Genomic DNA, 10,000 nt, shown 5'->3' with positions numbered 1-10,000 from the left:
AATAATAACAATAATAACAAACACTTGGGTGTTCAGCTTGTACAGAAGCATTAACGTCCCCATGAACCCCAGAACTGCAGTTTTAGTATGAATATCCTCTAGCGTTCAGGGGATCTATAAACTCTGGCTCCACCCACAATTTCAATGACGTGGTTCGGCGCTTCAGCTTCCCTCCTCGTCAGATTTCCATCCAATCGAACGCTCTCTAGACTCCGAAGCATCCCACGCCAAACCTCACAAGAAATCCACTGTACGGCTTTACGCGGCGCGGTAAAATAAACGCTATTGGCCGTTTAAGAAGGGGGAGGAGCTACTCGGTAGGTCCTTTACGGGGACTTTAATAATGTTAAAATGTGGGTTGTTTTTTTTTCTATAACCTTCTTTATTTTAATTGTTTGTTTGTTTGTTTGTTTGTTTGTTTTTGAACCTATCATGATATCGTAGAAATGTCTTCACGTAACCCGACACGATAATATTGTCATACAGCTTACCCCTATATCCAACTTTACACTTACACTTACGCCGAAAACATATCCGTCATCGTACAGATCGGCCAGCGTCTAAGTGTAACCTCGAGCCAAGGCTCTTCTTTACGAGCCAGTCGAGAGGTTTTTATTTATTTATTTATTTATTTATTTATTTCCTCAGTCAGTGCTCGGTTAAGCGCGTCGGTTCGATAAGACGTGTAAACAAATCAAATTCCGTGTTTCCAAACGTCACCTGGATGTCTTACGAAGATCAAGCTTGTGATCAGGGGGCGTGGCCTGACAGACCCTTTAGAATAAGCCCCGCCACCCCGACCTCATACACCTTCTCTGAAAGGTGCTCTACGGTTTACACTAACATCTCGTACGTCTTTCACGTCGGTGTCATTTCAGTATTCGCTTCTGTAAAGCCGGATATTCTGCACGGACACTCTCGGTGCATTGTGGGTAAAACATTATTAGATTAGACTAGTGGGCATGTGTGTTGAGATGAAACACAACAACCGGTTTGATGTGTGCGTTTGTGTGTACAGGCTCTCATCTGCAACAAGGTTGGCAGTTCGAGACGCACCCCGAATCGCTACTACTCCAACAAGACGGTCACCTGCCGCAACTGCGACAAGCTCGGCCACCTCTCCAAAAACTGCCCCGCGCCCAAGGTACTACATTACCCACGATCCCACACGGCGACGACCAAGGATTCTGTAACGAAGCACTCCGTAGGCGGGCGCACCAGAGGGACGGGACCTTACAAGATAGGTTTTCGAGAACAGTCAACGGAGGCGTCTGCGCCGTTCCCTAGGATAAACACGCTACAATCACGGACAGTAAATTCGTAGCTAAAACGTAGCGCTACGTCAGATTCACACTCGCAGTCGGTCACGCGAGTCCACTATTTAAAATACAAGTCTAGTCTTTTCAGACATTTGACCTTCCCGTGACCCCGTTTGGATCAATTCTAAAATCGATCAGAATCGGTTCATCTGCAGGTTGCCGTGACGTTTCCGTTTAAATCCTACAAACGCGCAAGCCTTCGCTCTCGAGCCGTCGCGCTCACGGGTCTCTCAGACGTCAGACGGGCGCCTCAAGCTTGTCCTCAGGCGACAGCTCGTCGTTGATGCTCGTGTGTAAATAGCTGGCGGCGTTAGGGGACTTGATGCCGTTCGGTCCGGAATTCAGACTCGGCGACTCGAGTGACAAAAGTCACGTCGATTGTACGAACTAGCACTCGATCCGTTATCGCCGTTAAAGCTAACCGAACCCGACGCCGAGATCATCAGACGCCGTTTGGTCCTTCCGATGTCGCTAGCGTTAACCTCGCTGGGGCTGTCAGTCACGCGACTCATACGCGACTTCGGAACGGCACGGCAGTTTGAGGTCTGAATAGCGACGCGCGTTTTTTTACTCCACCCCGAGTACCCGGCTAATTAGATTACGATGACGCTGAACGGTGTTGCGAATGGCCGTGACTGTAGGGTGGAGGGAGGAGGGTGTAGTCGTGTTCAGTTCAGAATGGCGCGCCGCCCACATTTTATATAACCTACACATTTGGCATAACCTGTAATAGAACATATTTTAAAAAATCTGTATTGAATAATAGGTGAAGTTAAATACTTATTTATGATCTTGACTCTCTTTTACATATGTGTGTGTGTGTGTGTGTGTGTGTGTGTGTGTGTGTGTGTAGAAGGTGCTGTGTTGTTCGCTGTGTGGTGTTCAGGGCCATTTCGTGAAGAGCTGTCCGAACCGCCACTGCTCAAACTGCGCTCTTCCAGGTCACACGTACGACGACTGTCTGGAGAGAGCGTACTGGCAAAAACGCTGCCGCCGCTGCGCCATGACCGGCCACTCCGCCGACGTGAGTAACGACGTGACCCCAGGATTACACGTGACCGCGTATTCCAAAAAGGGTTATCCGCTGTGTGTTTGATTCAGAGTGTGATCGTGGTAGCTAGTTTCTTGCTTGTGTGTGCGTGTGTGTGTGTGCGTGTGTGTGTGTGTGTGTGTGTGTGTGGGGCCTTCCCCTGGGTTGTTCCTTTCCTCATTAAGAGAGACGCTTCACAGGCTGTGAGTGTAACTCTGTCTCTCTCACACTCACACACACACACACTCTCACACACACACATAAACACTGCTCGTCACCTCCTGACAACAAGCCCGCTGAGAGAGACTTTAGGTAGAAGAAAGATGAGTTAATGAGGAAGATTAAAGCAAGAACAAGTGTGTGTTGAAGTAAACGCTTGTTTTGAAGTTTGCGGTGCAGTCACCTGTACGGCTCTAACAATATATCGAGACGAAACGTGAGACACGTTTGAAATGCTAATTGCGTTTGCTTTCAGGGGGGAAAATAGGACAAGATTATTGAACTGTGAATCGCGTACCATCGAATCGGAAAACATCAGAACGTCGACGTTCACGTTCATCGCTCAACCACTCCACCTGTACCACAGCGCTGTTTCAAACCTCGATTCCGATTGGTCAGAAGGCGGTGATTAATTTCCCATAACAGAATTTCAGATATCCTGTTATTTACCAAAGAAAGATCGTCGATACGGCGAAGTTACCGTGATAAGGAGATGTAGAGCCGGGCGATATGATAGAAAATGATCATATCACGATACTTGAGGACATTTCTACGATTTACGATGCGTATCACGATATATAATTTAGCTAACCAACTGCAAAACAGTAGTAAAATTAAACTAAACTGAAGACTCTCTGTGTGTGTGTCTCTCTCTCTCTCTCTCTCTCTCTCTCTCTCTCTCTCTCTCTCTCTCTCTCCACAAAGGCCTGTCCTGACATCTGGAGGCAGTACCACCTCACGGTAAGTAATCTCTCTCTCTCACACACACACACAGCGACCCAGCAGACCTGTCACTGTACATTTATAAAAATTCTCATTGCTCATAAAAACAAGCAGCAAACATGTCAAAACCAATTTAAGTAGATTAAATGGAATTAAGATTCTAGTGATATTCTCTAAAAAAAAATATATATTTAAAAAAAGGTGGAGATATTTGTGCATTTGACGTTATGGGGACATTTGGTCCTCACAGAGGGCTGACAACCTGCTAAAACACACACACACACACATTTATGGGGACCAGGCAAATGTGCCCACAATAGCAACACTATCTCACCATGCACACAAACACACATATACACACGCACACACACACACACACACACACACACACACATATATATATATATATATTTATGGGGACCAGGCAAATGTGCCCACAATAGCAACACTATCTCACCATGCACACAAACACACATATACACACACACACATATATATATATATATATATATTTATGGGGACCAGGCAAATGTGCCCATACTTTCAACACAACCCCATATACACAAACACACACACACACATATAAACGTGTATATATATTTATGGGGACCAGGCAAAGGTGCCCACAGTGTCAAAAGTATCTTACTCTGTTTCTCGTGTGTGTGTGTGTGTGTGTGTGTGTGTGTGTGTGTGTGTGTGTTTTACTGAGTAAAGTGGGTAATTGGCAAACTCAGGAAGCGTTTGCTCCCCAAAGATTCACGGGGCTGAGAAGGCATGTGACAGTCACACACACACTCTGCCAAACGTCAAGGGGCAAGCTGGAACATCTGCACGCCCACACACACACACACACACACACACACACACCAGTGTTGGAATATAGACCTCAGTGTAAGAGAAAAGAGCAGGTTGTTTGTCAATTAAAAGACGTGATAAAGCATGAAATGGGCTGCCAGGATCGCACAGCACTGAGCAGTCACTCGACCCATCACACACACACACACACACACACACACACAGAGTCTAATTAGGTAGCCTGTCTAATGAAAGGCCATACGGTTAGCAGTAGTGCACAGAGAGACAAAGCACGAGGTGAAGAGATTCAAACAATCGGTTTGTGTTGTTAAAAAAGAAGACGTTTTATTCCAGTTTTCAGAGAGAATTAAATTTTTTCACTCTCATTATTATTTGTACAGAGAGTCAAGTTAAGTGAAACAGATTTAACAGTTAGGTTTAAAAAATGAGGGTTTTTTCTTTTCGTAAACACGTGAGTGACTGAATGAATCAGCTGAGGAAATGTATGAATCATTTTAAAAAGACATGTTTTTGATTCTTTTTTTTTTTTTTTTTTAAAAAGGTGTTTTTTTTTAAGGAATTGAAAAAGAAACCTCGTTTTAACCTTCATTTTCCAAATGAACAATCGTGCGTCTTCCCTACGACTGAAAACGCGTTCGGTGAGAATGTAAAAGATTGATTTCGATTTTAGATTTTTAATATAATTTGTGTTTTTCGCTTCGTTGAAACAATTGACATTGAAACAATGCAGGTTTACTTTATTTATTTATTTATTTATTTTACTTCAGATGTAGAATATGTGAGGGGAAGGAAATTTTTTCAGTTGAAATTTCAGAAATGTAAAGAACTTCATTTTTGTTAAATTTTGTGTTACACAAAAAGGATGTTGATTTATTTTTATACTTTATTTCCCCATCATCCGTTTTCCACTAGCATTGTTTTTTGTTGTTTGTTTGTTTATTTATTTCTTTTTACCTTGACCTTCAGGTGTCTTGTTAATTCTTGACTCATTACACTTGAGTGTGTGTGTGTGTGTGTGTTTCTCGTTATGATTCCAGTTGCCTCTCGGCAGTAATGATATATAATGGGCTCAGAGTCGCTTTATAATAGAGTGTAATAGTGGATGATGGTTTCATATGGACCTGTTCGGTTCTGCTGGGCTGCACCCATCTGCTGGGATCCTCTGGGTCCTGCCCTGCGTGTGAGTGTGTGAGAGTGTGTGTGTGTGAGTATGAGTGTGTGTGAGTATAAATGCAGTTAAATGGACCAACCCTCAACATACGGCGTTTAAGGCCCTTTAAACTATCTGAGACTCGAGGGCTCAGAGTTAAATACAGTGCAGGTACGTGTGTGTGTGTGTGTGTGCGTGTGTGTGTGTGTGACACATCGGGGAGCTGTGGCCTGTCGCCCTGCGCTCGGCCCACTCAGGTGTGAAAAGGCATTCTGTCAGAGCAGTCCTTGCTACTGGATCTATTTAGTGTGTGTGTGTGTGTGTGTGTGTGTGTGTGTGTGTGGGGTCTGCACCTGTGTTCGCTAACAAACAACCTCCAAACTCGACTGGCTCTGCCACAAAACCCAGGAGAGAGAAAGACAGAAAGCTGGTCGTTTAATACGAGAGATCCGATATCACAGTGTTTATTTTTATCACGATTAACCTTAACATCAAAGTGTTTTATACAATATAACACACCGAGACGCCGTCATGGGGAAAATATCGTATCGCCATAACGGAAACAGCGATAAATTGTCAATTCGAAAATAATGGGTGGAAAAAAAATCGATTACTGTTTATTGAGGTTTTTTTTTTTTTTTACCTGAACATTCAAGAATTTCAGGGAATTATTTAATTTAAAGAAATAAATAAGTCAAATAAATTCAAATTTTCACTGTTCAGCGATCAACATGCGAGGTGAATTCTAAAAAAAAATAGTAAAGACTGTTTTATGGAGAATTCACTGTATGTTGTTATAATAATAATAATAATAATAATAATAATAATAATAATAATAAAAATCCCATTTTTCGAAGTCACATGACATCATGAACCGTACGCCTTAAACCCACGAAAAATTTCACAAGTAAAAAAACATTCCGTTCGGACGGTACGGACACTTCATCAGCGTAAACTTAAATATTTATAAACGCGTCGTTTGTACCTGGGGGGATTAAATTAACATTCAGGTCTAAAATGTTTAATGACCAAAATCTAGAAAATATGGCAATGTTCTTAACATATACAAAATATACGCAGTTTTTGTGGACATTCTAAAAAAAAAAAAATGGTAAAAAAAAGGTTAATAATTGGCTAAAAAATAATTAGCATTTTTCTAAAATTGACTAAACTGTCATTGTTCATGGTGTTTCGATGAAACGTTTTTCTGTTCGAAGCTTTAACGAAGGTGGGAAAGGACACTAAGGACAGAAAGGACAGGGGTTTCATGAGAGAACCAGCAGAGAGAATGAGCTCGGTCTCGCTTGTGGGAATAGAGAAGCGCTAAATGCACAGCGCCATCTGTTGCCTGGAAAGAGGCATGACGGCTTCATGGGATTATTGGAGCAAAACATTTTTATCTTTATGTATTGCTTTATGTTTTTGTGTTTGTTTGGTGGAGTGATTGGTTTTTATTCATTTATGAGGGGGGTTTCGTCACCTGAGCTCGAACCTTTACGATTTACACAGTATATAAAGAGATTATGACGGTGTAACAGTGATCATGGGCTGACAAACTTGGGCGTATAAAAATATTTTCTATTTTTTAATCTGATAAAATTATTACCGTAAATTTATTTAACACACAAGCGAGGTGATCCGGACGTAACGCGGATATCTGCGAATTAACGGTAGGCCAGCCCCAGATTCCCAACCCAGCTGATCACGTACGTCTAGTCATTGAGTTAACAGTTGAAACCGTACTGTACTCACCATCACTTCTTCACCATCACGTGCGTTTTTTAATTTTTTTTTATAGAGCTAACAGTATAGTTAGTTGACGCTAGAACTTTAACCATTAAAAAATAAACATTACTGGGGTAAATGGACGATAAAGTGTCTAATTTGGGATCAATAGGCACAAGTCTAAAGATCATATTGGTTCATAATGATGCTAATTTCTATGTACACTGCCGCTCAAAAGTTTATGAACCCCCTGTGAGTGAACTGAGGTAGTGCCCGTCTTTAAATTTTATTGGGAGGAAAAAACAAACGGTGAACATATCCTTAAATACAATGGTTAAACCGAGACATGTTTAGAAAATTGTGTGTGTGTGTGTGTGTGTGTGTGTGTGTATCAGACTAAAATACACCTCAGAGATTAGTCTATACTTCTATTGTTGTAAAATGTATTTTGTAAATGTAACGGTATACGTGATTTGGATGCAGAAAGCACCCGTGTTGATGGATAAGTATCGAATAGTCCTTTATCAGCAACATATGAAGCTGTATTTTGATTTGTCAGTGCGCGTGTGTATCTTGGTGCGGACTAAATGTCCTCACAAGGACAGGAATACCTGACAGTGTTGACATTGTGGGGACATTTTGCTGGTCCCCATAAGGAAAGCTGCTTTTTTGTATGTTTGTTTGTTTGTTATAAAGGTTTTCTTTAGGTTACGGAGGGCAAGGTTAGACTTAGGTGTAGCATAGTGTTAATTATCTGCATTAATAATTGTCAGTAGAAGGTCCTCATAAGGATAGTAAGATGTGTGTGTGTGTATGTGTGTATTGATTGTTGGCCCAGGGCGGGCATCTCAGCAGGATGTCATGTCAGAGCGCTGAGTGCCACTTGTAGATAAAACTGTTCAGTCCATTTTTACTCTCGTTCTCTCTCTCTCTCGCTCTCTGTAACTTTATCTTCAGTGTTCTGTCCCTCGTCCAGTCAGAAGGTTGATTAGTTTTGTGGAACAGCAGCTCCGACAGTAGTGCAGCTGCAAGTCACAGGTTTATATCACTGCGCTAGTTCTGATACGTTATCGTTTCTATAGTAACGGCTCACGCCGACTTCACGTTCGCTGTTGGTTAGCGGTACTGAGGCAGACGCAGATGATATAAAATCATGTCCCACGCTGTAGAAGCTTTATTTCTACAGACGGGTAAAACCCCGGCGAGTCTGCTGCAGCTGTAGCGCCTCCTGCAGGTAGTGATGTCAACATTCCTCTAAACGGCCATTTCACATTCCACATCGGTGCGAATTAATCCTTTGACATTCACCCATGCGTGGACACCATTAAGAGTGTGTGTGTGTGTGTGTGTGTGTGTGTGTGTGTGTGTGTGTGTGTGTGTGTGTGGCATTGTGCAGCATGTGGCACTCGGTGTGTTTACATGCAAATGATGTTTGTAATTAAGTGAATGTCACTAATTGTAGCAGACTGGAGTTCTGATCACTTCCCCATCTCACGCCTTCGTGGTTAATTCCTGCAGATCACCTCCTATTAAATACATACACCTTCATCCCTCTCTCTCTCTCCTCCCTCTCCTCTCTCTCTTCCCTCTCTCTTCCCCTTCTCTCCTCCCTCTCTCTCTCTCCTCTCTCTCTTCCCTCTCTCTTCCCCTTCTCTCCTCCCTCTCTCTCTATTCTCTCCCTCTTCCCCTTCTCTCCTCCCTCCCTCTCTCTCTCTCTCCTTCCCCTCCTCCCTCTTCCCCTTCTCTCCTCCCTCTTCCCCTTCTCTCCTCCCTCTCTCTCTCTCTCTCTCCTCCCTCTCTCTCCTCTCTCTCTTCCCTCCCTCTTCCCCTTCTCTCTCTCCTCTCTCTCTTCCCTCTCTCTCCTCCCTCTTCCCCTTCTCTCCTCCCTCTTCCCCTTCTCTCCTCCCTCTCTCTCTCTCCTCTCTCTCTTCCCTCTCTCTCCTCCCTCTTCCCCTTCTCTCCTCCCTCTCTCTCTCTCTCCCTCTCCTCCCTCTCTCTCTCTCCTCTCTCTCTTCCCTCTCTCTCCTCCCTCTTCCCCTTCTCTCTCTCCTCCCTCTCTCTCTCCTCTCTCTCCTCTCTCCTCTCTCTCCTCTCTCTCTCTCTCCTCTCTCTCTGCTCTCTCTCTCTCCTCTCTCTCCCCCTTCTCTCCTCCCTCTCTCTCCTCTCTCTCTCCTTCCTCTCCCCCCTCTCTCTCTTCCCCTTCTCCCTCTCTCTCCTCCATCTCTCTCCTCTCACTCTCCTCCCTCTCTCTCCTCCCTCTTCCCTCTCTCTCCTCCATCTCTCTCTCTCTCTCCTCCATCTCTCTCCTCTCGCTCTCCTCCCTCCTCTCCTCCATCTCTCTCCTCTTGCTCTCCTCCCTCTTCCCTCTCTCTCTCCTCCTCCCTCTCTTCCCTCTCTCCTCCTCCCTCTCTCCTCCCTTTCTTCTTCTACTTCCCACTCTCTCTTCTCCCATCCTTTCCCTCTTTTCACTGTCTTCTCTTTGGTTCTCTCTCTCCTCCTTCATCCCTCTCTCTCACTGACCCCCTCTCTCCTTCCTCTTCCCTCTCACTCTGTATAAGTGATCAGTTTGGGTGGAATTTCTCAACCTGGCAACTTTCTGAACACACACACATTTACACACACACACACACAGAGCATATTTCAGTAACTTATGCAGGATCGTCCCTGTGACCTACCTTTAATCCACCAAGCACACAAAGACTGTTTATTTTGAGCGTGCGTGCATGTACGTGTCTCTCTCCAAGTGTGTGTGTGTGTGTGTGTGTGTGTGTGTGTGTTCCAAAATCATATTGGTAACTGTACAAATTTTCATGTGTCTAATGGATTAACAATACAGCCAAGGTGAAGAGCCAAGAACTGTGTGTGTGTGTGTGTGTGTGTGTGTGTGTGTGTGCGTGTGTGCGCGTGTGTGTGTGTGTGGATACATACAAAATATTTATCAGAACTTTAGTGAGTTGGGAAGAGGAGCGTACGATACTGTCCCCGTTCGCGCTGTTAACATGGTGCGAATACGGTTGC

At 43.9% G+C, this 10,000-nt stretch overlaps 1 protein-coding gene across 1 annotated transcript in view; it reads left to right on the top strand.

The window, feature by feature from the left end:
- The window catches only part of zcchc7 (zinc finger, CCHC domain containing 7), a 43,804-nt gene that overhangs the window by 29,376 nt on the left and 4,428 nt on the right, over positions 1 to 10,000 (top strand). Inside the window, exons 4-6 of the mRNA XM_053619129.1 lie at positions 1,019 to 1,144; positions 2,173 to 2,343; positions 3,274 to 3,309. Of these exons, the coding sequence (XP_053475104.1) occupies positions 1,019 to 1,144; positions 2,173 to 2,343; positions 3,274 to 3,309 (333 nt within the window). The remainder of the gene's footprint in view (positions 1 to 1,018; positions 1,145 to 2,172; positions 2,344 to 3,273; positions 3,310 to 10,000) is intronic.

This window comes from Ictalurus furcatus, chromosome 29 (assembly GCF_023375685.1).
Source record: "Ictalurus furcatus strain D&B chromosome 29, Billie_1.0, whole genome shotgun sequence".
In the NCBI taxonomy this organism is placed as follows: Eukaryota; Metazoa; Chordata; class Actinopteri; order Siluriformes; family Ictaluridae; genus Ictalurus; species Ictalurus furcatus.
This window is presented reverse-complemented; position numbering and strand designations above follow the sequence as displayed.